We start from the raw sequence: 26735 nt of genomic DNA on the forward strand, positions 1-26735 counted from the left end.
ATCCATTTCATCAACTCTTCTGTCACTTTCCTTCACTTCTCGACTCGGATTCTCCATTGCAACTTGTACTGATTGATAAGTGACTGAATCATGGGAGTAAGTATACCCATGCTAATATTCGAATCCGGCAATCTACCTCACGGAGTATAGGATAAACAACCGCAGTACTGACAACATCCAACAGTTCGCATCCAAAATCGCAGCTAGTCAACCCCCCGGCGGCGGTGGTGTCTACTCAGGAGCTCCTCCAGCTGGGTATACAGGTGGTCCTCCACCGGCACAAGGCGGATCTCAGTACGTAAGTAACATGTTGCCTCCATTTCACCGAGATGAACCTGATCAATAATACATGCCTAACTGACAAAGAAACAGCCCGGCCAGCAGCAGTATCAGGCATACCAGCCTCCTCAGCCACAAGGAGGGCAGCAACAACCACCGGCCTCAGGTGGCACGGTAGGTCCATAATTTATTTCTACTCAGGCATCCATCCCTCATCTATCAAGCTTTTCTTTTCTTACCCTTGTCTTTTAGCTCACCCCTCTCTCAACTCTCCTTCTCTTTACTTTTACAATCAGTCGCTGTCGTTGATTTTATCGTTGCATTCATCCCTTTCTATTTATCGTTTCTCTGTTTCATTTCATCTTCACCATGTCCCGCCCGTACGGACAGTATCCAGGCCAGCAACCTCCATACCCTGCTACGTCATCCCCGCAACCACCTTATCCCGCATACAGTCCTGGCCCTCCTCCTCAACAGCCACCACCTCCTTCTATCACACCAGGATATCCTCCTCAGCAATCACAGTATAATCAGCAGCTACAGCAGGGTGGTTACTCGAGACCCCCCGCGCCTCTGCCACAATACGGTGGTGGTACTACCCCGCAACCACAGCAGTCTTATGGTCAACCCCCTCCAGGACCGGGACAGCAATTGCCTTATCCACCTAGTTATAACAATCCTGGCGTTCGTTTATCCATATTTGAATTGATTTTCGTCGAATTTACTTTTTCTTTGGTAAGCTTTGCGACTGACTTCAGATTGAATAGGGCTCCTATGGCGCGTATCCTCCACAAGGACCTCCAGCAGGATCAGGCAACTATGGCGCTCCGTGTTCAGGAGGTTATAGCGGCCCAGCTCGCACTGCCACACCTCAAGAACTCTCAACATACAGGAACCTTTTGATCGCAACCATCCAAGAGCGACAGCTTCAACCATTCTACCCACCCGATAAACTAGAACATGTCGTCCGAGGTCTTGAAAGTGCGCCCGACCGTATTCAGCAGCTTATGCGTGAATGGAATGTCGGCCAGGAAGTCGCCATGGACGTCGTTAAATTGGCTCTGTTCGATACTGTGATCTACGTCGACGATAGTGGCTCCATCCAATTCGAAGAAGATGGAAGCCGATTGACTCAACTGAGACAGATTCTTGGTCTCATTGCCACGGCAGCATCCAAATTCGACTCTGACGGTGTCACTATTCGATTCATGAACTCCGACGAACGAGGCGACCATATCCGCAGCCGCGAAGATGCCGAAGCCCTTGTGTCACGTGTCCGTTTCTCCGGTCTTACACCAATGGGTACCAGTTTAAAGAACAAGGTCTTAGATCCCTTAGTCACCGGTCCTGCTCGAGCTGGTCGTCTTGAAAAGCCTGTTCTGGTTATCACGATTACTGATGGTCAACCTGCTGGTGAGCCGCACGGCGCTGTTAAAGATGCTATCCGCTCTGCTACGGACGAGTTGAGTCGTTCTCGCTACGGTCGTGGTGGTGTGAACTTTCAGTTTGCGCAGGTCGGCACTGATTTGCATGCACGTCAGTTTTTGGCTAAGCTTGATGAGGATCCTAGCCTTGGTGGATTGGTTGATTGTACTTCTAGTAGGGATAAACCACCTCTGAGATAGAGATTGCTGCTAACTGTTCAATTAGGTTTCGAAGTTGAGCAGGATGAAATGGCACGAGCAAACCCACCTGTTAACCTCACACGAGAGCTCTGGGTGTGTCCTCTTCTGAAATCATACGAGAATACAGACTAATCCATTTCCAGGTCGCCAAAGTCATGCTCGGAGCCATCGACTCGTCCTATGACACCAAAGACGAAAAAGCACAAGCTACCCCCGCACCAGTAGGAGGTCAATACGGCGGCGGTGGTTATGGCCAAGCACCTCCATACGGTCAACCCCAAGGCGGATATCCGCCACAACAAGGAGGATACGGTCACCCCCCTCAACAAGGAGGATATGGTCAACCTCCTCAGCAAGGATATGGCCAACCGCCTCAACAGGGAGGATATGGCCAACTCCCGCCTCCACAGCAGGGATACGGACAACCAACCCAGCAGCAGTACGGTGGATACGGATCCCCTCCACCTGGCCAGGGGGGACCATATGGTCAGCCTGGATATCCGCCTCAGCAGGGATATGGTGCGCCACCTCCTCGTCGGTATTAGTTTCAATCCTTTAGTTTGATGACATAGTTATCTGAACTCTGCTGTGATGATGGGAGTCAAGAAAACGCAAGGAGAAGCGAGGTTGATGATGGCTCTGTATAGTGTATGAAATGACTTGCAAAATTCATATCCTTATTACTTCAGTACATTTCTAGTAGTTTTATATCGTGTCGATCTAATCCCGAACAGATTCTACGATACAGCACAGTCATACCTCCTATGAATAATGTTGACTTTAGGCCTAATCATACATATATATATACACCACTCCATAACTTATATACCATAACTCATCACATAACATAACTACTCATAAGAAATCATAGGGTATTTGAACCGTAAACCACGAAAAACAGACATAAATGCTACCTATTCTAAAATGAGAAGACAGTAAAAAAAGCAAGAAATCATAATTGCCCCCTTTTTATCGTCCCAAAACCTTTACTGAATAAGTCATGGATATCATGCGATTTTCGGCGCGGGTTTGCAGAGGCCACAGATCCTGAGCGGCCGACGACGGCAGCCTCTTCGTCGATTTCGCCTCGGACTGGTGACGAGGAAGAATGGCGAGTTGTTCTGGGTCGATTGAGGTATTCATTTACTTCCCTCTCTCTCGCTAACTGCTCCTCTTCGTTACGCGCGATTTCGAGGCTTGATTTTACCTTGTCGCTGGCCCGGTCCCAGCCCTGCTGTAATTCCGAGGCGGCTGCTTCTTCGAATCGTCTCTTGATTGCCGGGTCGCGTTCGAGGTGTTGGAAGATGTCCACATCGGTCGGGAAGAAGTACTGTCTGAACAACGTCACTGTTGTCTCGAATAGAAGCACAGATGCGACGATGAGAAATAAAACAGCCCAAAAATTGAGACTGCGACCGATACGAGTGAGAAAATTGCCGTGGACGTCATAGATGGATTTTCCGGATTTAGCGTCGTTATAGCGGGTTGAGAGGATGATGTTCCATAGGAACCAGCCTCCGATAGAGACGAATAGGACAATGGCTGAGGCGATGGTTTTGTAGTGAATTTCGAGGAACTGGAGTTTGAAGTTGATGATGATTACGCATGCGGTGAATGTGAGGAGACCCATGGGAAAGATAGTGTTGTCGACGCCGATGAGTGATTGCCCGAAGAGACCGTACATGGTGTAGAAGACGATGACGGCTTCGATTACAGCCATTAGTGCCCAGCCGAGGTAGATGCGAATGTTGAAGCCTTGGTTACGTTGACCCTTCGTGTATAGCTCGGGTACTGCAAGTAAGGTTGATGCGGAGAGGTCTTTTTCCAATATGCCTAGGAAAATCACAGCGAGAGATGTGAACAATGTATTGAACATACTCAATGACCAGTTCTCGTACAGACTAGTGCCCGTGTAGCCATTGTAATGCTGAAATAGAGCTTGACTGAGGTAGAATAGCATCTCCTTCCAGAATGTTCCCAAGGTATACTTGCAAATCCGGTTATAGTTCCAGCGACCGTGAACAAGCAGAAGCTTGAGTAAGAAGCGGAATTGTGCAATGGAATAATCGGATATTCTGGCGGCTTGCAGACCCTCCTTTCCGGTAATACCAATGCCGACATGCGCTTCTTGGATCATAGCAATATCATTTGCCCCGTCACCGATTGCCAAGGTAATCGCATTCAAGACATGCTTTCGCACGGATTTGACCAAGAACGCCTTTTGCTTGGGACTAGCGCGGCAACAGATGACAGAATCAACCATAATCGCTAGCTTGAAGAATCGAGGTAGCAGGATTTCGTCGCCTTCAATCATCGATAATGTTTGTCCATCGATCACCAGCACCGAATGGGCCATCCGACCCTTGCGGATACTATTGATGGTGCTGACAATGGTCTTTTCCACGTCACAAGCCTCATGGTCAAGGATAATAACCTCGGAATACTCCTTGACAAGTCGACAAGAGTGGCCAATGTTGATTGCCGTCTCACGTTTGTCACCAGTCAACATCCAGAGCTTGATATTCGCCCGTCTCAACTTATCAATTGCCTCCGGTACACCCTTTTGAAGTTTGTCTTCAATGGCCGTGGCACCGACTAGCTCGAGCTGAGTTTCAATTTGCTCGCCCACCTTTTCAATCTTTTCTTGTCGATCTACCAAACTCGTGCTTGCCTCGTGGTATGCTTGCTTCCATTCTGTGTACGTAGACTCGTCCAGGAAACGAGAAGCATACATCAAAGTACGCAAACCTTCTGTAGCGAAATCGTTCAAATGCTGGAAGCATCGTTCAAACACAGCGTGATCATCCACAACTAGACTTTCCTCGACCAGATACCCATCATCTTCTTCTTGGAAAGAAGGACGACCATCCGATGAAGCCATTGAATTCCGGTTAAACTGGGCTGATGGTCGGGGACTGTAATACTCACTGCCATTGTCTTTGTTGAGCATACCACCATCGGTCTCGCGATCCTTGAGCCAGATATCAACACTACGACGGAGAGAATCACGTTTTCCAGAAAGTCCACTGGACACTCTCCGGGAAAGGCTAGGCTTTCGAACGTTGATAGGACTGTGGTGTTCGCTGTTACGTCGCATGGCCTCAATGGCTTCCTCCGCCTTCCGTTGGCTAGCTCGTCTCTCAATTTGCACTGCCTTTTGTTGTGCCAATGATGCCTGTCGGAGTAATTTCGTGATGGTCGAATCTGCGCCTTTACAAAAGAGACAGATCCGTTGATCTGGCATGCGCACAACCACGGACATTCTCTTCCGAGCACTAGTGAATTCAATCACATCCAAAACTTCGTAGGTTTCGTCCCATGGATCATCATCAAGGCCAGATGGATAAGTCCGCACGGTCAAAGTCTTTTGTTGTCGGTCCATAACCAAGTACCCTAATTGCTGTGCAGCTGTTACCAATGCCATCTCATCAGGAGACGCAGCTTGGTAGGTGATATTCCCAGCCTCGTCTTGTTCCGGTATACAAGTATGGCACAATGCCAGAGACAGAATGAAAAACTTGGCCTTGCGAGCAAACAGAGTATGGGGTTTGCGTTGGATGTATTCCAACATTTGCGTGGTATTGCCTCCACGGAACTGTTTGCTGTGCATGACTGACCGAGAACGAGACGGTAGCTCACCGTGCACAGATGCTGTAGACATCCGGAATGACGATGCTCGATGGATGCTCTCCACTCCAGATTTGCGACTCATTGCTTTCTTTCCTTTGACGCTTCGCTTTTTGTGTATCAACCAGTGCTTGTCAGCATCTCTAGCAGCTTCCTCGCGCAGATCGGAATCGTGAAGCCAGGCGGTACCGGCAACACTCATCATGCGAAATTTCATGGTATTGTTTGTCAACGTGCCGGTTTTGTCGGAAAAGATGTAGCTGACTTGGCCGAGTTCTTCGTTGATAGTCGACGTTCTTGCTTCAAGAGGAGTATCTGACTCCTCATCGTACATATCAATGTCGTTAAGTAGGAGCATCTGACCCACTTTGACGATTTCCATGCTCACATAGAGCGAAATGGGAATCATGGTATTGAACATGATCAAATAGGAGGTGAATACAGGACCAATAGCAACAGTCGCATGGTTAAGATACCATGCATGTTCCTGGTAGTTTTCGTCCCAGACACTATAGGCAATCGTGCAAATCATCGCAATGAGAAGAACCATGGCCACAATGAGGACAACAACATAATTGACCACAGTTTGCAAGGTGGGTTTCTTGATTCGAGGATTCTTGTTCGCATTCATCCGGATCTTGCATTCTTCGCCGGTGTAAATGACCATGGCATAGATTCGTTCGGTATTTCGTAGGATACTGCCTCGGTACAGTATCTCAGTGTTGGTGATAGGCAGCTTCTCATCGTCAACAGTAACGTTGCCATCGAACTTGTACAGATCGATGTTGGGATCTTCCACAGTGAACCGGATATAGCGTCTCCGTGCAATGATATCTTCAGGGGTCTTGCAGGCTTTTGCCACAGCCTGACAAGGTTGTTTTGTCTTGAGGTTCGTCTCACCGTCCAGAGCCATGGTTTCAATATGCGCAACGCCATTTTGGCCGTCTGAATGTAAAAGCACAACATCTGCAGGCACTGCTTGGTTGCGACGAAGCTGAATAACGTCTCCGACTCTGACGTCTTGCCACTTGACAGCCACCCAATCTCCGTCGTTTTCCAGCGCTGGAGTTGTGTCTTTCGTAGGCTTTTCCATTTCCCGCTTTCGTCGGCCGTCTGGTTGCAGAACATGTACGTAGCGGTTGTTCTCTTCTTTATCCAAACGATATCGACGCAGATCATCGAACCCTTCCTTGCCCATGGAGATACCGACGAAAATCAACAGAGGAATAATTGTCGTAAAAGTACCAGTCGTACTTAGACCAGGAATCATCTGCATAATGGAAACCACCAGAAAGTAAAAATTGGCAATTTTAGAAAATTGCGCAACAAGCTGTTTTGGAAAGAAGCTCCATAAGCTATACCGACTTGAGCGAATCGAGTTGTTAACATATGGACTACCGGATCTCTCATCAACTAGTGCGTCTACCGCACTAACATTCAGCTCAATATGGCGACCATCCTTGGTAGGTGGCAATGGTTTGATTCGGAAGACTTTCTCTTTGATGGTCTCATTCCATTGACTAAAATGCTCGTACGCTTTCGATTCGCAAGCCGCTGCCTTCAACCAATTCTGACCGGCAGTTAGGGATAAAGTATACTTGAGCGGGGTTGACTCGGAATATGTCGAGGATATCGCATCGTCGTCCTGAGTATCCGTTTCCAGCGTTTGTACCGGGCGAATTTCCTCTTCAGCCACAGAAACTTTCTCTTGTGTATCAGAGCCCTTCGCCGTGGACGGACGCTTCGTTTGCAGTTCGATGCTTGGTCCAGTTGTCTCCGTAACCGACTGGATATTCCTCGCGAACAAGGTGCGTCGAAGCGAATAGCCTCGATCTCGAGTTCGTGACTGCGGCGAAGGAGGGGAAAGCGGCGTATTCGTAATTGCGCTACCGCTGTGGACAACTCGACTGTTGGGTGACACCACACTGGGGAAAGATTCCACATCCGTGTTGATTCTGAGTCCCTTCGCCGTTGGCGGTCGCTGCGCATCCGCGCTATGCCTTGTTGATCCGTCATAATTGGCGGGCGGCAGTCGCTCGATCTCCGACGAAAAACGCACTTTCCCCGGTACATGCTTGCTATGTGTATCGAGTGATCTCCGTGTTGGCAAAGTCGCTGCCCGTCCGATATGCGACTGAGGTGGTTGTGGTGATACTTCGGATCTATTCCCGGATGTATCCGCAGTAACTTGTGTCGTACCTTCATCGCCCTGAGCCGCCGCCTGCTCTGGTAATTGAGGATGGTCTCCTTCTCTGCCGCTCATATTTGCAACCTCTTTCCTCCAAGGAGCATCCAAACCGTACTCTCCTTTTTATAACTGCTCCTGGTTCGTTCGAATAATGCGAATTATCATCTGTGATTCATAGCGTTGTGCAATTGAGTTGAGTCGTGCAATCAATGGATTGATGAAATTGATAGTCGTAAACGATTTGAATATGTCGTTGAACACTCCTAGACGTCGATGTAGCCGCCGTTGTTGAGAGATCGTGCCACTCTGACCACGGTGGCGCAGGATGTAAAGACTGGAAACGAGGTTTGAGGTTCCCGGGGCCCCGACTCAAGACAGGAACAATCGATAGGGGCTCTTCTTCGTATGTACAAGGAGAGAAGAGAAAAGCACACAATAATAACAACAAAACAGAAAATATGTAAAAGCAATCAGAACAGCAATTGTGCGACGAGGACTTCGGATGCAAACGTGGAGGAAAATGGAAGCCTTGGTTGCGGCGAGTGGCTATGTAAGACAATGACACCATGCGGGGATCTGATTGGCTGCTTACGATGACGTTCTCATACGCTGACGCTAGTCCAGATTAGTGCAATGGCTAGTGGCTTATCGATAAACCGTAAGGCACCAATTTTGTCTCCCCAGCTTCTTCTTCACCTTTTTGATTCGACATGCTTCATGTAACCTATATGCACCAGGATACAGTGGCAATGAGACACAGTCAGAACTATATGTACAGCCACATCTGTCTGATTACTGCCTGCCCCGGAACTCCGTCTGGACTGTTGTTAAATTCTATTTTTACTTTTCTGTGCGTGCAGAGCAGATGGATCTAGATCTTCCTGACTCCGTACAGTCGAGGATGAGAGAGTAGTACGTACGTACATTGAAGCTTTGCGGGAACGGAATTACATCCCCAGCCACACTCCCATGACCAGATTTATACCCATATATCCGGTGGTCGATACATTGGCAAAAGACGAAATTCGATTTACTCAGATAACTAGTTACTCAGATTCAGGGAAATGAGCCCAGACATTCCGTCGTGGTGGGGGCTAGGCAGGTAGCAGGTATTCCGAACATATGAAGGCGAGGCCAAGCGACGTAGGTGAGCTCGGCACGCATAGCCTTAACCCTAACCCTAACCAATCATGTCGCATGCACATGCAGATGCAAAGGTGCGACATGTGTAAACGGTGTCAACTCAGATCCTAGTGATATACGTATTACGAACTATTACGCACCATTCCCTGTATTCATCATATGCTTGGTATTTTGCTTGGTATTTTGCTTTATCTTTTGCTTTTATAAGTGGCAGTCCCAAGTCGCCTCCCATATGCGTAGTGCGCTAAGTATAAATTTCAATCGCGGATAGTCGCCTGATACCACCGTTACCACGGCCCCCAATTGAGGCTAGAACGTGAAACCATCATTGAGTGAAAGGATGAGATAGCCCAGGCTGAGCAAGAACAAATGTGTATGCGCGTCAAGGATTCAAGATTAAAGGTTTCTAGTACTATTACTCTTATGCGGCTCTACATAGTACGCCTGGTCCCATGATTGAATGGTAGAAATAAATGGTCCGCTGCCAATATCAGCTTGTCTTATCAAGGAATGTTGGCTTGATCGGATTGGCCACTTTGCCTCTGGACGCCCTCGGCGCCAAATATAGCCATGTTTCTTATTGGTCAGGAGAGGTGCCAAGCACGGGTTTTTTCAGCCTCAAGAGTATTAGTAAGATCATGAAGCAATCTCGTTGGTCCATGAATAACCCCTTAACATGAGTCTGCGCTTATGAAAGTGGAAAGGAAATTTTATCCCTGCCCTTGTCGAGTTTAAAGCCAGTTGGATATATCTCCCATCGTCCGATAATCTTCTGATTTTTCCTTTACATTAGTTCACAGTCATTCGTTTGAGTACTCCCGTCACACAAGTCCTTTTTGAGATCACCCACCACTTACTCTCGTTTACAAAAACAACAAACAATCATGCGCTCTACAACTTTCGCTGTAACTGCCCTAGGCATGGCTGCGCTCGCCACAGCCCAAGATGGCCTTATAAGCAACTCCAAAGCCAGCACTCCTTCACCAACAACATTCGCATCCGGCACTACCACCATCAAAATCTTCGAAGCCGGCGAAACGGGCCTCGACCCATCTGGTTATGCGGGAAGTATCATCAACATCAATGCTGCCGCAACCACAGTTCTTCTCAACTGCGTCGACCCCAATGACGAAAACTGCCAGAGTGGCATTACCATGACCGCCGGCGCCTCGACCTGGGGCTATCAATGGACCACCGAGGAAACATTCTACGGCTACCCCGTGACCGTGGTCGCCAAGATGGGTTGCAATGTAATATCTTCCACGCAAGAAGCTACTTGCGTCGTGACTGCGGAAGCTACTGCTTCCGCCGAGGGTCAAAAGACCACTAGCATCAGCAGTACCACTACCGTCTTCCCCAGCAAGGAGATCACTTATGAAGCCTTGCTCATTACCGCTGGTGTTGAGAAGTTGGCTAGTCCGCAGGCTACCGCGACTCCCAAGGGTGCTGGTGCCGTGGTTGCTCCTCCCGTTCCTACGGGTAGCTTTAAATTGGGTGGAATGGCTGCGGCTGCTGTTGTTGCCGCTGCTGGATTGTTGTAAATAGTGCCGTGACTACTAATATTGGGCTGTACTTCATTTCTTAATGCTGTGATACCATGATGCTGCGTGTTCAAAAAGATACCTTCTTTCTTGGCTTGGTCGCGAAATGTCTCATTTTGTTGACAGAAAATAAAATCGGTAACCGACTTCGTGCATATTCATGTTTCCTTCACTATCAGCGACACAATTCCGGAAGATGCAGGCTAAGTATCTCTGGGAATGAATACAGGTCTTTTTGGGAAACGCCATGTTCCTTGAAGCGACATGATGACAGAGGGAGAAATTAGGAATTCAACTCTACTGCGTTCCCTAGATATCACATAGGGATGTACTGGTCGTGCTATCCGGTATCCAGCAATGGCCTTCCCTTGTGCAAAGTATCTACACTCCAACTCGGTAAATCCAAATTCAAGTAATCTTTAGTTAATTGCACCCGAGCATTGCATATCCTAACTTGATATTAAGCTTGATTGAGGTCCTACCCATGCTCATTTAAATTTAAATAAAGTATCTGCAATTACACCATTCATTGGCTGAAATCTTGCGAAAACTTAGATACCTGATTATAACGAACAGAAGATCTCTGGGGATCTAAGTTAATACATCCAGGTGTGAGTTTTATTTGGAAATAAACGATACCTTAATATAATATCCTATTTTATTATTAACAATTAAGGTGCTCTTCAGTTCCATACGAAAGTAATCCACCCTGAGATCTGTATAAATATGGAGGGGCTTTCATTCGTTATAGCCAGGTTCTCCTGTAATAAGCAAACAAATACTTGAACTCAAACTCTTCTTCAACTCATCGATCTTCTCCTGCTCAGGTTTGAGCTGGTCCTTCATCCTCCTCATCTCCTCGACCTCCTTCTCCCCTCTCCTCCAATTCCTCCCAAAAGGTTTTAAAAATGGCCCAGTGCTCTTATTCCTGCAGCCTGGTTCAGTTGAACATCAAGATTCCAACTCTTCCAACACTTTCGATCTTTAAGCCCTTTGAACGTTTTAGGTGCTCGAAATATAATCCTTAGTGCCAGGAATTGCCCTTCAGTAATATCACTGCCAGAATCAAGGCAATTCTGAGGTAGGTCGTTGATGTGTGGGACCTTAGTGTTTTCGATGAGCTGATTCAGCATTTTGGGAGTTGTGGGCACTTTGAATCCTGCGACTTGGTATGTGTGAGCGTGGAGAGGTTCCTCAGTTTGGTGTCCAATTGCGAGTACGATCGCGATCGGGGGAGTCCAAGCGACCTGAGCGTCCAGGTCAGACGAATGGCTATCGATGCATTGCTGTAACCTCGTCATCGACGAACCAACATAGTTCATGTCTTTCTCTTGTCCGTGATGCTCAGAACGAAAAAAGATACCGTATACTTCTTGGTGCCTAGTATTTCCATCAAAGTTACGAAGCAGCTGCCAGAAGCCAGAATTCTGCTCGCAATATTCATCATGAGAGATTTCGCTCCTATTTTTGGAGCCAGAAACATCGGGGCTTAGTTCCATTCCTAGCTGACAGTTTTTGTATTCTTCTGCCGTCGGAGCCTGTTTATCTTTCAAAATACTTTGAATAAAATAGTCCAGACTGTCTGGGAGAAAGACATATTATGGATCGATCGAATTGTCAGATTTCGAGTGGCAGTAGGCTTGGGCGGCGCTGCTTCTCCACGGGGAGATTAACCCCTTTTTCACGAGTCTCCTTCATGAATTCTTCAAAACGATATTTATACTATTTCCAGGTTAGTCCATATAATCAGCACTCAGAAGTGTAGTATACTTACGTCTGCCATGGGCTGCTCTTTTTTATCCATCTTTCCAGATAGCGCCGCATCTCCTTCCATCTGTACAGATGGATCTCAATGTGATGAACTGTTAGACTCGACTCAGTAGTATTCTTCTCTTTCGACTTACTGCTCCTGCATCTTCGGCTATAAATGGCAACATTGCCTCAGGCAATGTATATCCTGCTCAGAGACATCCTGATACTCGCGGTCAGACTTGAGGTTTACTTCCTCCGTTTCGGAGGAATCCGTGACCCATCGGACGCATCGAGCTTTGCATCTGAATCATGCGACTCTGATGCTTCGTCGACCACATCGTCGCCAGCAGAGACTTTGAATGGGAATTTGTATGGTCCTTAACTGGGATGCAATCCTCGTTCGATGCTTTGGGCCTGGAATCTCATCTCTCATAACACTCGACTTCGAGATGCTAGAGCTAGATCTAGGGCCAGGTGAGGTTGAAACTTGGGCATTTCTGTCGCTGATAGCAGAGCGCAGGAGGAAAAGAACCCGGCGTTTCTGTGGTACAATAGAGGAATCCATTGTATCGATATGAATTTCAGTTCGCTGATTAAGAATTTCAAAGCTCCTGTAATCTAGTAGAGCATTGAAAACAAGATACTTTGTTAGAGAGAGAAACGATGGTGTTAATGAGGATGAGAAAGGAAAGAGAGAGAAAGAAAAGATACAAAAGCAGGAGGAGAAGGAACTTCTCATTTACGAAGGAACAAACGCAGCCAATTGCCCAGGTGGATATCATTGGTGGGCTGTGCTCCTTACTCATGACCAGGGCTGCTCTTTGCCCGAGGATTTTCTCTTTCTCACCATCGTCATGTAGAGCTTGCTCATCTATTTTATTTCCAATTAAGTGCACTACTAGACTTAACACTTGGTGTAATGTACCAAGATCATGTCGCACTGCATCGCATCGCAGCAGTACCTTGCAGTATGCGGATGGCGTTAATGGATGTGTTTGATATTATCAGACAATGGTGCAGCAGTTGATCTGCCAACGACAGAATGCTGTCTGATAGCTTTATAATTATTCAAACAACTACTCTGTTGGTAGTATAATAGTAAAGATGAGTCGATGATATAATAGAATGACGAAAGGAAGCTCTCTCCGCATCTATTCTAATCTCACCTTTCATTACTTTAATATGGAAGCGAAAAGTACCTTGCGTATTAGCAGTAAAATAGATAAATATATTAGAGTGCCCTTCATCCCTAGATCAAGCTTACTTCTAGATATAATGGCCTAGGTCTTGGAAGGCCTTCTGTTCATTACAACCAGGTTCTACTGTATCACTGATCTTGTCTTCGCGATTATTCTGCTGATAGGATTCTTATTTGATAATTTTAGAGCAATTTCTAAATATAATACTGTTTGAATAGCGATCTTACGAATCACTATACGGCGCTGTAGCACGCCGTCAATTCGTACGCGAACTGGTCGGGATTACTATTCTCCGTGCGCTAGAGCGACCAACACCATATAATGTATCCAGGCACCCCGCCCCCCCCTAGTTTCGGGGGTCAGTCTTTTTTAATATTACATTTCGTGCTATATAGCAAGGCTCACCACGTAGGGCAGTTGGATCGCCCTAGCTTACGATATCCTACGCTTCGTGATACGGGACGTAGCTAAACCAACAAATACCTAGGTATTAATAGAGATAATAGGCACCTATAAGCAATGTTGTCGGCATATTGCGCAAGGCACTAATGCGATACGATATGATGCGACCTCGTAACGATTAATGCTGAAAGCTACACCATCATGCAAATAAACAATCTAATAGTGTATTATTTTACTTACAGTGGGAGTGAATTGGGTGAGTGCCCCCTATTTCATCGAACTCGAATCTACATGTTCGGAAAATTGGCTTTCTAGGGCTTCCCAGTCATGTGATCTTTGCTAAACTTTCTATATTGACTATTGCTAACTCGTTATTTCTTAATCTGACCTTTTTGAATAGATATAACCAATCGTATAAAGAATTCAAAGGATTTTAATTAGGCAATCCTCTGCACCTCTGTTTTTTTTTGGTGCGATATCAACTCATTCTATCCTATGTCTCCCGTGCTCCGCCAAGACATCACCATGCAGTTTATACGCCTGCTCCATCTTCCAGTAGAAGGGGTTTAAGGTGGAAAATAGTGCTTCGATAGATTCGAGGGAGCGGTTACGGGTTTCGGGTGAACTGGAGCGACGTAAAAATTAGCTCTCGTTTATAATATCCAGGACTATTCGTAAGCAAGAACGTACAGAGATAAAATAATAGGTATCCAAAGTAAATTGAGACCGGCGAAGAAGAAATACGTGTGGCTTGCTCTGTGTAATAGTGGTCAGCCTTCGTTTATAACGGGATCACTTGTGACGCTCTACCGTCACTGTCTTGAGCATAATCGGATTGACCAAAGTGGTCATTCCGTCGCCGATAGCACATCCAGTAATCCCAAACCCATACCTGGGTTTGCAAGTGGCTGAGGAATATTTCTGTAGGTAACAGGAATGCGACAGTGCCACAGGTTGCGGCATAACTGAGAGAGGGAACCAGGTTAGTCTAGACGGATGACTCTCAAGTCCAACGTGACTGACTTACCCAATATTGGACGATAATAGCATTGTAATAGCTCCCGAGGCATACTGAGAAGCTTTTTCTGGATTATGCAATGAGCCCTCGTAGACGGCTCCAGCCTGGCATATAGTTAGAGGTGCACATGGCAATCACACGTCGGAGTGGAGACATACAACTAAATTGACATTAACTAGGATTGCGGAACCTGCCATGAGACAGACACGGCGACCCAGACGGTCGACAATCTGAGCGCTTATTTATTGTGCAATAATGCCAACCGTGTTGATTCCCCCGGTCAGACCGTTCTGCTTGATGGCGCTGTAACCGACTTGGGGCAAGAGAACTGGAGAACACGCCGCGAAAGCCTGTATTGCACCAAGTCAGATACAGTCATAAAGAAATACTAACGGTGGATGCTCCTACCGTAATTCCTGTCCAGGAGGCCATAATTTGTAACCAGACACACAGCCAAGCTCTCCTGCCCGAGTTCGGATGCTGCTTTCCACCCTTGCCGAGCGCCATTCTTGCAAATAGGACTGGAGAGCTGCGCTGGCTTTCCTCGGCCAAGGTAATAATGTCCAAGTATTCCCGGCCAATCTCTTCTGGACTGGCACTATGCTTCCGAATACGCCCCAACAGCTCACGTGCTTCTTCTTCTCGATCAACTGAAGCGAGATACCGGGAACTGTCTGGTAGCATTTTGATGCAGCAGGCGGGAATGAGAGCTGGGAAACACTGGAAGGCAAGTAAGAACCGCAATCACACGTCCGAGCGTCCACTATCGAGGAATGCGAGCCGAATGAGATCCAATATGCGACTGATATCCCGAGATCTGGGAGGTACAGGCTAGCAGAATACCAAAAAGAAGAAGGATTCAAGGCTCTCTTACAGTTCGCAATGACGACGCAGCCCAGAAATCCACTGCGGTGATCTGCAGAGGAGGTTTCCGACACTAAGACAGGGGTGATGCCGGTCAAGGCTGCATCGTCATGAGTTAGAACGAGTTCAACTAATCGGCTAACATATGAAGAACTCACCTCCGGTACCAATGCCAGTCACCACTCGAGCATAAATCATAAAGTTCGAATTTTGAGCTGCAGACTGTAATGCGCAACAGACCACGGCAAACAAGGCGCCCCATCAACAGGCCATTGATTCGACCAACTCGGTCAGCCAACCATCCCCCAGCAAAGTAGCCGAAAATAGCACCCAAGTAGTAAACGCTGACAACACAACTCCGCCTTGGTGCGTGGTGTCTGTCACAGTGCCATCGGGCTTCCCGATGCCGACCTCAGTCACGTACTTTGACGAAGCATTGACGCCGCCTATGACACCCTGGTCGTAGCCTTGAAAGAAATGGAGATGAGCGAGAGCACCTGAATAGCGACGTTCAGCTGCCGCGGCGAGAGCAACCTCCAGAGTGTAGTATAGCCCATCTTTGGTCCGTTATTGCTTTATCCTACTTCATACATTATCAGAAGCATTGGGAGTCCACGCATCTTTGTAAGGTGAAAGATCCATCCCCAGTCGATAGAGTGGAGATTGTCATGAAGAAGCGCGGGGAAAATAATATTGAGCTCTCATTAGGCGTGTAGCCGTTTAACAGCATTTGCTGTACGTCCATACTGTACTACATTCCAGTTCTCGGGTGGGGGTGGCAATTCAGGGACACTGAAATTGATATTTAAGCGGTTTGCCATTTAACCGGTACAACAGCCATTTACCTACCAATTTTGGCGTTGAGACTGATTGGACATCGAATACATATCACACGGCCATGTGTCACAATTTGACCGGTCGGGAGACTTTGAGTTCTGTTAAATACGGCCTACCTATATAGTTCTGTCTTGCGACTCTGTATAATTTTGATAGTCTCACCAAGAGCTCCTATGCATATGAGTAAAATCATGGATTCGACCGTGGTCAACGGTGCTCCCAGCCATGCCTTGGATCTGACCGTCCTTGGTCTGAATAGCGGGACGTCAATGGCGAGTGCTCTAGCCCGATTATCACAAGAACATGAAACTCATAGTGGGTGAAGGATGGCATCGATTGTGCCCTTTGTCGTTTCCGTCAAGAGACTCCAGAGTCGCCGATGCACTTTGAGCTGTTAAAGGTAGATATTCTCATTACTCTCACAAACACAACTGACGCTAGATGCAGTATGGAGAGATCCCATTGGAGCCGGTGATCAAGAAACGGGTGATGAACATGATCTTGCACAATCAAACCTCGCCGTCCGAGTTGTCAGAAGTCAACGTAATTCTAGGCGAGACGTTTGCATCAGCAGTGCACCAATTCTGCAAAGACTATCATGTCGACATCGAATCCATTGATGTGTTAGGCTCCCACGGCCAGACGATCTGGCTTCTCTCCATGCCACAGCAAGGCGAGACTCGAAGTGCATTAACTATGGCGGAAGGTTCATTCTTGGCCTCACGCACTGGTATCACCACAGTGACAGACTTCCGGGTAAGCGATCAAGCTGCCGGGCGCCAGGGCGCTCCACTAATTGCGTTTTTTGACTCGTTACTGCTGCACCATCCGACCAAGTTGCGTGCCTGCCAGAACATCGGCGGCATCGCTAACGTTTGCTTTATTCCACCAGACACCCACGGCGGCGCGGACGAATGTTACGACTTTGATACCGGTCCAGGCAATGTCTTCATTGATGCCGCAGTACGTTATTACACCGACGGGGAGCGCGAGTATGACCAAGATGGCGAGATGGGTGTCAGGGGTAAAGTTGACCAGGAGCTCGTCGACGACTTCTTACGCCACCCGTATTTTGTCCTAGATCCGCCCAAAACTACAGGCCGTGAAGTGTTCCGGGACACACTTGCGCATGTTTTTATCACCAAGGCCGAAGCAAAGGGTCTCAGTCCTGACGACGTCGTTGCCACCATCACTCGTATCACTGCCCAAGCCATTGTCGATCACTACCGTCGCTATGCCCCGAAAGATCTCGAGATTGATGAACTTTTCATGTGTGGCGGGGGTGCCTATAATCCTAACATCACATCCTTCATCCAAGAGCACTATCCCAACACGCGCATTAGGATGCTGGATGATGCCGGTATTCCCGCTGGCGCCAAAGAGTCCATCACATTCGCATGGCAGGGTATGGAGGCCGTGGTGGGCCGCTCTATTCCTGTTCCCACATGTGTCGAGAATCGTCAAGAATATGTGCTTGGAAAGGTGGCCCCTGGCAAGAACTATCGCAAGGTTATGCGCCATGGTATACTTTTCGGTCGTGGCCGCGATCATCTGCCCCCGGTGGAGGAACTGGTCAACTATGTCGACGGCAAGGTTTTCAACAATAAGTGGTGAATGGTTATCTTTTAGAAGTGGAAACGTACCTAAACGTACTACTGTTTACTTGCACAGGATGTGTATGATACATTATACAGTAGAACTTGGCTATAACGGAAGGGAGGCCCCTCCATATTTATATTGACCTCGCCTTTGATTACTCTAATATGTTACTAAATAGTATCGTAATTATCAATAATAAAATAGATTTTTATCTTGGGGTGCTCTTCCCCTCTGAATCTCAAGTATATGACTTGGATCCTGAGAGAACTTCTGTTCGTTATAGCAAGGTTCTACCACACCTAGAACGTTCATGGCTACATGTAACATTGATGAGTATACGAGCCATTGGAGGAGTTTACAAGTCTTGTGGCTCCCCTAATGAGATTTTGCACGTTTATGTCAATGCCTATTCAAAGTACCGTTCGTCCTAATCAATTTTCGCAAATTCTAATGAGTGAGTACATAGTTACACTACTGAAACTATTTGAAGGCCGAAGGCCAGAGTCCCTCAGTATTACAAGAGCAAGGGCCATGGCCAATCTATAAGTAGTTCTGGTGGCAGCTGAAAATGTGGCATCTGATCGATACCAGCACCAGGTGTGCTTCCGACACCAGGAGGGCTCTGCGTATAGGATGATGGGCCAGACGCTTCGTGTTTTCGGTTGACTACTAGCATGGCGTTGCTTGGTGAAAGGTTTCAAATAGAAGTGAGGTACGAATGTAGCCGTCTATTTGTTTGACTTGGCCCCGTAGTCGTTCTCCGGCACCAGAGGCCCGGTGTAGACTAGTTTCAAGACGTTGTAAGAGATATGCCATTTATGACTGTACAAAATATGTCAGCTAGCACTCACAGTATGATATGGCTTCCGCTAAATCGAAGTAAACATACAGTAATTTCCGAACTCGTGCGTAGGATGTTTCAGATAAATTCCCTTCTACGACAGATTAGAGAATGTAGTCAATTCCATCAAGGTGATGGAGCTAGGATTGATCAGTGTTTGTGCTAGAGAGGCACGGGCACGGCACATATCAAAGGGGAGCTGATTGCTTTCAAATGCTCGACGGGCACACTTGAGAACACGCTGAGTAGTTCTCCCGCAACATCGCATTTCCGTTCCACCCCAACTTTTTCTCCAGATAAAAGCACCATTCGAAGGAGTTGTAGCATCGCCTGTATGTTGGATTGAAAGGATATACACCAGTATTTTCGAAGGTAGATCTGATATTTCCGATTGTAAAAGATGGCTTCCCAAGCTGCCCAAAAAAAGTCGAAAAACGTCACGTTTGGTAAGCCGTGATCCTTGACATTCAGCTAAAAAGCTGTTTAATTCGTTTGAATAGGCCTGAGAAAGAGGCGAAAATGAAGCAACGTCAAGAGGCTGTAAAGTATGAGTTGCATGAGCTGGAAATATTGTCAATAATATCCTATTCTTATCACAATATTCAAAAACTTCATATTGACATGAGAGCCATGACCGTCAAGAATTAGAAGGCGCCATCCCCTGCTTGCTTGAGATTTTGTCTCTTTATCAAAAACATCGACAAGCCAATGATAACCAATGTCATTATTGGTCCATCCTGACTCTGAAGCTGCAAAAAAACATCTTTGAGCCTTAGGATCGAAATCTTGAAGCCATGAATCTTGGATATTACCTGATTTTGCTGAATAGATTAAGCTAGGCGAGATAGCTTTTCCATCAGCACAAATACAAGCAATTGTTGTTATCCATTCTCGATTCCCATCCTGGAGAAACTGCTTGAAGCCTCCAAGCTCGTATTTATAGCGAGAAAAGATTCGTTTCTCTTTTATCATCATCCCAAGCATGAAGCCTTTTTCATCCATGTTATAGATTTGCTCCGAAGCAAGGTTATATTGCATAATTTTCCGACCAAGAAGCTCAAAATATAACACATATTTCCATGCTTTATCTGCATTTTTCCTATCCATATCAAGGCCAGTTGAATAGCGAGAAATAAGCTGATCAGAATGAGACTTTAAGCAGCGGGTAGCCCAGTTTTTCCCAGGCTTTTTACCACATATATCCTCTGCAAAATTGGCTAGCATTCGATTCGTAGGTGGAAGGCCTTTTTCGGTAAGCTGATTTATGTATTTTATAAATGCTTGAGATTGCCCATGGTTCAATACGCGTTGATTGTCATATTGTACTTGTTTTGGGCCCGTAAGTCTAAGAAAACGTCTTCTGAGATTTGAGGCATCAACACTGTAGGTTCTCGCAAATAAAGAAATATTGGGCTTTCCTCCTGGATCTAAGGAACGTAAAGCTTCAAGTGCGACCTCATATTTGTCCATATTAATTGATTTATCGCGCTTTGAAATGTACGCGATTTTTGGGTGTTTTAACAAAATTTGGTATCAAGGTTTGGTATCAGGCGGTGAGGGACGGTATAAGTCTCACCCCCTGAGTCCTATTTAACTCGAAAAAAGAAGACAAGTAACACACAGAGATTCAAGCACCGAATCATCTCCTTATCAATACTCACAAGCAACTTATGATCGATCACTTATTATTCCTCTGAGTCTATACAATCCATTTTCGATTTCTTTACACAGAGGAAAAGCGGCAAGTCAAGTCCGACAAGTTAGACCATCCGTCTGGGGCCCCAGATTTAGCAAGTGGTCCAGAGGTAGTTAACGCTGAGCTAAAATAAAACCTGGCTATAACGGACAAGGGATATCTCAGGGCCCAAGTCGATATATCCAGAAGTGATTCCGATTTGGGGTTGAAGAGTACAATATATTGATCTTTCTAATATTAATATGGAACTGAAGGGCATCTGATTTGTTAAAGTCATCCAAGTTGGCATTAGTGGAAATATAGAGCGGCCTTCCATTTGTTATAGCCAGGGTCTACTGTATAGGGCTCCAATACAAACCGAACCTCTTCAGAACTCAATAATTCTACGTTTAAACTGAGTCTAAAAATTTGACAACCCATATAAGACAACTTAGATAGACTTTCTACGCGTTATTTAGATTCAAATATCGCTATAGGTATAGGCCTTCGTATCAAGGATTCCGGCGTTTTATATGAGCATTTATGGGTGTTTCGAAATGGAATATCCTCAAAGAGTCCAAGTGACATGGAAAAAAATTTCCGTCTGGTTGGACGACCACAGAATACCGAAATGCCGGTTAAAGTTAACTGGTATGGCTGAAGTCGAATTAGGGTATAGGGCACAGCCCTATCTCTGGACTCACTGCATCTATCTGGCACACGGCATCTCTTTCTTGCTATAAGTGTCTGGGCAGATCACCAAACCCGATTTTCAAGAGGCTCTTCATATAAGGGTGATGCAACAATCGTAGAGCTTATGTAGTCCAATCTCGTCTCCAAACGGCAAATGAAGTGCACTACATCAATTGCACCGTCCGGTATACAGGTTCTTTTGCAACCTTTCATGATAGCTCTTCGCTTGCCTTCCAAGAGGCATATAAGCCACTACACATTAATCCTTCATGATCCATTGGGCCTAATTATCTAGCACATACGACCATAGGGTGTGGAAAACAGGGCTTCCCGTCCGCTCAGCCGTACTTAAGCCACACGCCGGCTGGTTAGTAGTTGGGTGGGTGACCACCAGCGAATCCCTGCTGTCGTATGTTTTTGGTCTTTTTTTATTTGAGTCGGGCCTCATACACTACTTAGTGGACATGATCGGGATCTTGGTAATTCAGAGTCACCCCTCATAGCTCTACGCACCGTGACAATCTTGATTCCATACCAGGCAAGAAAGAGCTTTATGATTATCTCCGCTGGATTCTTCTTGGAACAAGAGCACAACGGTTGAACGGGAGGACCGGGTGAAGATAGCTACGTCAATTAATACTCCTATTGTCCCTGGCCCAGTCAGTTTTCTGGATAACACAGCTTACTATGTAGTATTTGCAAAAACAGTGCACACTTTTACTCACTTCAGTTATTTAATGTATTTCACCCTAATTTATATAACAGTAACTTTTTGAACATAACATGGAGCTGCTTAAGATCTATAGACAGCTTCGTCAAGTACGCAGCTTACCAGAATTCATGTCTTCTTATATATCGTCGAGCTGTCGCTGCACAAAGACAGAGTGTGCAACAATATGTTGATCTGTGAGGTCTAGCGTACAGTATTTGCCCCGTAAGAGAAGCCAGCACTGGTAGAATATGTGCTGCGGTTGGCGGACAATGGCTATTTGCTTCCAGTGAAATTTCTACGATCGCTCGCTCTGACTATCGTGCGCCAACGATCCTTGAATTTCCAAATCACAGATCCTAGCCTCGAGATCCAACCACCAGGAGAAAGTCCGACACTGGTTTACCATCATGCGTCGAGAGCTAGCCAATCTGGCCATTCTCCCAGAGAATGTGTACAATATGGATGAGACAGGAGTTCTCCTCAGCGCTCCCAATTCCCTCAAAGTACTCGTCAGCAATTTGCCACTACCAGTCTCCGCTGAAGGCCAAACCTTCCCCGCTGGCAATCAACGTCTGCTACAGCTCTTCTCGCAGCTTGCACAGAGCCGACAGTCTTCCTCCGTCGTACCAGAACATCGGACATAGAAATCGACGACAGTCCACAAGAACTATATTGTGTCTCCCGGACAAGGCTCGACCCTAGATCTGTGGAAGCTACGACCTTCCCTGATAGTCCACATGACTTCTTCGAATTTTGTCACAAAAGAAGAGCTGAAATGGTTGTTTGCGGAAGTGCTAGGAATTCAAAATGCACAGACTACCTTGGCCGGTAAAGAGCCTATTAGCAAGAAGAAGATTGAGGACAAGACAACGATAGAGCGAGAATTCGTGCCTCGAAGGTGGAATACAAGACGGTCAATGAAGTGTATGTCGATCAAAGTGTATCGTGAGCATTGCTAACCGCATGTAGATGAGATTCCGCAAGATGTGAATACAAGATTGTCGACTCTACCCGAGTTCGGGACGTGGATGAATTAGGCGAATACATATTTGTGATTCGATTATGCTGACACTTTCCAGACAAGCAGACCAAAGAGCTCATTGTCTATGTTGACATCAAATCTCCGGGACTAAGAGACATCCTGAGAGAGATTCTAAAAGACATCAGAAAAGCGAACGTCGTTGCTGATCGCCCTGCGGTATGTCACCAAGGTTTCAGGCGAGGCTCCGTCGCTAATTGAGCAAATAAATCGAACCTGATCTTTTATATCGCTTCATGGATGAATTAAGAGAGTATCAAAAGAGGTTTCACTCTCAAGAAACGATCTCTGATGACGCTATGCTTCACCTAAGCAAGCTTGTGCAGTACCCTGCAGAAACATATTCACTGGTGATAGGACAACTGAACTTGCTTCTAGAGTCTTGAAAAATCACCTGGGATCTTTTGTGGGTCTTGCTTAAACCAGGGTCACTAGTCTCTGCGACTTGCCCCTCCACCGGTCTGGCTCGATGCATTCGGCACGATTATAGCGAGAGAAAACAATCAGAGACCGGGAGAATCTTGAAATCAAAGGACGCTGTGACGGAGATATTTTTGGTCAATCCACCGAGACTCTGCAGATCGAGTACTCCCGAAGAGCGACACTGACTAATCTGGTCGCGGCCGGTTCACAATGGCCGCCGTTTTGTTTCCTGCCATCATCGCCAGTACTGTTCGTCTCACATAAAGGCAAGATGATGAAACTTCATGTGGATGGAAGGATTATGGTTGATGCCGCCATCTTTCGCAGGTCGAACCTGAATTATCCGAGGCTAGAGATTAAAAAGCTTGACATAGCTGATTTTCTCTTCCAACAGGTGAAACAGGGCGAACCAGAAGGCCATGTCCGAAGCAAGGATATTGATTTTCGTGAGATAAAAGAAGGCGATCTCGCGATGTGTAGTCCGATAGTGCTCGGATTATCCTTGAATCAAAAAGTCTGGGGTGAGTACGACTGAGTAATGAATACTTATCATTACTGGCATGCTATATAGGAGAGTTCGACGTGGAAAGTATCAAGGAAAAGCCACCTTTGATGACGTTGTAGGGAAAGGGCTTGAGTACAGCCCACCCGTACCTTTCAGATAGCTAGCGACTGGAAAGCGGTCCTACTCCTTGACGAAGCAGATGTATACGTCTGTATGCTATCTTTGAAGGTTAGAGGATTTGACGCAACATTATCAAACCATATCAGTGGTTGTGAACTATATTTAATGCATTTTACTAATTCATACCAGATATCTTAATTATTAAAGTGAGCGAGCAGAAGCAGTAGTTTAACCACTATAGTATCTCGTTATCAGATTTCATCATATAAAATTAGCTATGTTTATAGTAAATTACCATATTTGTAGTAATGTCCTGGTCTTCCATAGAATTGTAGGTTGTGCCACGACCTCTAATAGTACTACATATAATCCTTGATGCTAGTTCCTGTTTCACGCATAAATACGCCTACAATAGTAATCGTTAATAGTAACCCTCCAAGGCAATCAACTAGATCATTAATATCTGTAATAACTAATTAGCGTAGTTGGATAGATTGTAAAAGGATAAATCGATACCTTAGTCTATCTCTTCTCTAGTGATTATATCTGGAATGTGCAAATTCCTGCTCTACCAAAGCAGTAAAAAGGACTCCTCGGCATCAAAGACAGGGATAGGGAAGGACTATCTGAGATCAGACAGCGACTGGAGCTAAGACATAATTAAGATAGATCCATGATCCGCCATTAGAAAGAATTCTTAAATATTATATCTATCTTCTATCTCTGGGGAATACTAGTTAGTATTATCAAAAATCAGGAGCCATTGTGAATTTCCTAGTACTGCGAGCCACTTTAATACTTATCTTGCATTTTGCTCTACCTCTTCATTATTTGTTATAGAGTAGGATTGAGATTGGCCTAGTAATCGAGGAAGATTAGAGCTTAATGATTGCAGTAGCGTGTCGCAAGTCTTGCCACTTAACTATAAAATTGCAGTATAGTTATTTTTGTGATCACATACAAAGCAGATCGCTAACTAGGTTTTTCTGATGCCGCCCAATCCTTAAAGGATAGCGACTATTTAAGTGTTTGAATTCTGAGGCTGAAGGTGATGCCCTCTAGCTCTTTCTATCGTCCAAGAAAGTTTGCAATTGCTAGTAAACCAGCTAAATCAAATGGGACATTAAATCTTACTAGTTTTGGAGCATAGTCAAAACCCAGAAATATATAGAATTCAGTCTTAGTTAGTATTAATGAACATACCAGATACAGCGTCCTCTGCAGACTGCGTACAATCTACATCACTAATTAGGATACAGAGAAGGAGCTCTCTAGTATAGACTGCTACCACTACAGAGGCAAACCCCTGCCACTCTTTATTTTTATGGGAGTCTACATAGCCACAAATCCCCCAAATGACTAGGTATAGATAACTATTTATAAGTCCTGCTGCCTCCATCTCTACACAGTAGACGCCCAGGTCACAGCTTAGCCAATTCTATAGTTAGCTATCTCTCACGAGCTGGTTTGCGGATGCAATCACTCTATAATGAACTAGAGGCCTGTTATAGCTTTGAACAGTTCAGAAAACAGTTTTAGAAAGATCACATGTAATATAAGGCTTTAATTTTGCATCACTGTGATGATAATCAGCAAGAAACAGAATATCTTCTATTGCTGGGCGTGTAAAGTTAGACGCTTGCTAAGGGAATTTTTGTTCAATCATCATAACAAAATCTGGTACCCAACTGCTATTTGTAAGATAATCTGTCTGGATTTTAGATAATACTATAAGTAGGATCTGTAGTGGGCGGTTGAGCATGCTAGTCCATTGAAATCCACTGCCACTTATTGCCTTACTGTAGTTATATTATATAACTCCGCTATATATGTCTATTGGTTTGCTAACCACTATATCGCCAAGCTAAATATTAGCATCATCACTTAGCACTCCTCCTCCAATACCTACCATCAGACTAAATTGAATTGAGTGGAAACTAGACAATAGCTGCATTGCAACTGTATTCGCCAATATAAGCCTATAATTACTACTTGGCAAGCAGGCAATCACAATGTTATGTTTTTTGATTCTTCTAAAAATATACATATTATAGTTAGATGTTTGTACTGGTAGGTCGTTATGGAATTTATCTAGCATGGCTTTTGCAGCTGCCATCTCGAGTGGCAGCGCGCAGATCCATCCGACAGTATATTGTCGTGCGATCGACGGGTCCTGGTAGCTATTATATGTTATAGATTCGCCAAAATTCTTATCTGTCATGAACAGATTATAAGTTCAGGAAGGATAGAAGTCATTAAACATCAGGATGAGCTGCCTGAGGGGTTGCTATTTGGCGAGGCTGACTTCGGTTTTCTTGTCGGCGCTTCAGCGCATATAATACAGCCAATCATACTGCCTTGTTCTAGCCAGGGTGAGGCCGTCATGCATGATATCCCTCGTTTAGGGGCAGACTTGGTTATCTAGAACGGACCAGCCTTCAAAACACACTCCGTTCTTTCCGCATCATCAATGACAGTGGGCACAGCAACGTTATCACTCATGGGGTGTGTTCTGAAGGTAATATGATAATACATCTAGGCCGAAGCGGGAAAAACATCAATTCGGGATGAGAATCGCGTTGTTGGTGGCTAGCATTAGAACCTGAGCAAGAGCAAGGAGGCTAGCTCTCACACAAGCGGATACAGCATCCCC

The 26735-nt window shown here is 45.7% G+C and overlaps 9 protein-coding genes across 9 annotated transcripts, besides 2 other annotated features; 6 read left to right on the forward strand and 3 right to left on the reverse strand.

The window, feature by feature from the left end:
• Window positions 1–90: 90 nt before the first annotated feature.
• On the forward strand, window positions 91–465 carry TSTA_044380 (uncharacterized protein; the record flags this gene model as incomplete). Its single annotated transcript, XM_002484880.1, has 3 exons — window positions 91–96; window positions 185–298; window positions 373–465. The coding sequence occupies 3 exons, from the start codon at window positions 91–93 to the stop codon at window positions 463–465; spliced, it is 213 nt and encodes a 70-aa protein (XP_002484925.1).
• A 53-nt stretch (window positions 466–518) lies between these two features.
• Window positions 519–2594, forward strand: TSTA_044390 (transcription factor RfeF, putative). Its single transcript, XM_002484881.1, has 4 exons — window positions 519–963; window positions 1047–1878; window positions 1930–1997; window positions 2048–2594. Exons 1-4 carry the CDS (start codon window positions 649–651, stop codon window positions 2447–2449), a joined length of 1617 nt encoding a protein of 538 aa, XP_002484926.1. The 5' UTR covers window positions 519–648; the 3' UTR covers window positions 2450–2594.
• A 168-nt stretch (window positions 2595–2762) lies between these two features.
• On the reverse strand, window positions 2763–7794 carry TSTA_044400 (phospholipid-transporting ATPase (DRS2), putative; the record flags this gene model as incomplete). Its single annotated transcript, XM_002484882.1, has 1 exon — window positions 2763–7794. The coding sequence occupies one exon, from the start codon at window positions 7792–7794 to the stop codon at window positions 2857–2859; it is 4938 nt and encodes a 1645-aa protein (XP_002484927.1). The 3' UTR covers window positions 2763–2856.
• A 1952-nt stretch (window positions 7795–9746) lies between these two features.
• On the forward strand, window positions 9747–10610 carry TSTA_044410 (uncharacterized protein; the record flags this gene model as incomplete). The annotated part of the gene is made up of 2 exons (XM_002484883.1): window positions 9747–10376; window positions 10530–10610. 2 exons carry the CDS (start codon window positions 9747–9749, stop codon window positions 10608–10610), a joined length of 711 nt encoding a protein of 236 aa, XP_002484928.1.
• A 3629-nt stretch (window positions 10611–14239) lies between these two features.
• On the reverse strand, window positions 14240–16459 carry TSTA_044420 (MFS sugar transporter, putative; the record flags this gene model as incomplete). Its single annotated transcript, XM_002484884.1, is given in 13 exon segments — window positions 14240–14381; window positions 14447–14512; window positions 14553–14575; window positions 14649–14721; window positions 14784–14878; window positions 14933–15004; window positions 15038–15124; window positions 15168–15494; window positions 15525–15591; window positions 15603–15738; window positions 15797–15853; window positions 15938–16195; window positions 16378–16459. The coding sequence occupies 13 exon segments, from the start codon at window positions 16457–16459 to the stop codon at window positions 14240–14242; spliced, it is 1485 nt and encodes a 494-aa protein (XP_002484929.1).
• Window positions 16460–16666: 207 nt separating this feature from the next.
• TSTA_044430 (UPF0075 domain protein) lies at window positions 16667–18089 on the forward strand (the record flags this gene model as incomplete). Its single annotated transcript, XM_002484885.1, has 3 exons — window positions 16667–16790; window positions 16838–16875; window positions 16923–18089. The coding sequence occupies 3 exons, from the start codon at window positions 16667–16669 to the stop codon at window positions 18087–18089; spliced, it is 1329 nt and encodes a 442-aa protein (XP_002484930.1).
• Window positions 18090–18588: 499 nt separating this feature from the next.
• TSTA_044440 (uncharacterized protein) lies at window positions 18589–20385 on the reverse strand (the record flags this gene model as incomplete). Its single annotated transcript, XM_002484886.1, has 4 exons — window positions 18589–18757; window positions 18816–18896; window positions 19014–19476; window positions 19551–20385. The coding sequence occupies 4 exons, from the start codon at window positions 20383–20385 to the stop codon at window positions 18589–18591; spliced, it is 1548 nt and encodes a 515-aa protein (XP_002484931.1).
• Window positions 19337–19528: a mobile genetic element.
• Window positions 19519–20397: a mobile genetic element.
• A 2335-nt stretch (window positions 20398–22732) lies between these two features.
• Window positions 22733–23032, forward strand: TSTA_044450 (uncharacterized protein; the record flags this gene model as incomplete). Its single annotated transcript, XM_002484887.1, has 2 exons — window positions 22733–22919; window positions 22965–23032. The coding sequence occupies 2 exons, from the start codon at window positions 22733–22735 to the stop codon at window positions 23030–23032; spliced, it is 255 nt and encodes an 84-aa protein (XP_002484932.1).
• A 696-nt stretch (window positions 23033–23728) lies between these two features.
• TSTA_044460 (uncharacterized protein) lies at window positions 23729–24081 on the forward strand (the record flags this gene model as incomplete). Its single annotated transcript, XM_002484888.1, has 2 exons — window positions 23729–23978; window positions 24029–24081. 2 exons carry the CDS (start codon window positions 23729–23731, stop codon window positions 24079–24081), a joined length of 303 nt encoding a protein of 100 aa, XP_002484933.1.
• Window positions 24082–26735: the final 2654 nt, after the last annotated feature.

The sequence above is a fragment of the Talaromyces stipitatus genome, genomic scaffold, assembly GCF_000003125.1.
Source record: "Talaromyces stipitatus ATCC 10500 scf_1105507295515 genomic scaffold, whole genome shotgun sequence".
Taxonomy (NCBI): Eukaryota; Fungi; Ascomycota; class Eurotiomycetes; order Eurotiales; family Trichocomaceae; genus Talaromyces; species Talaromyces stipitatus.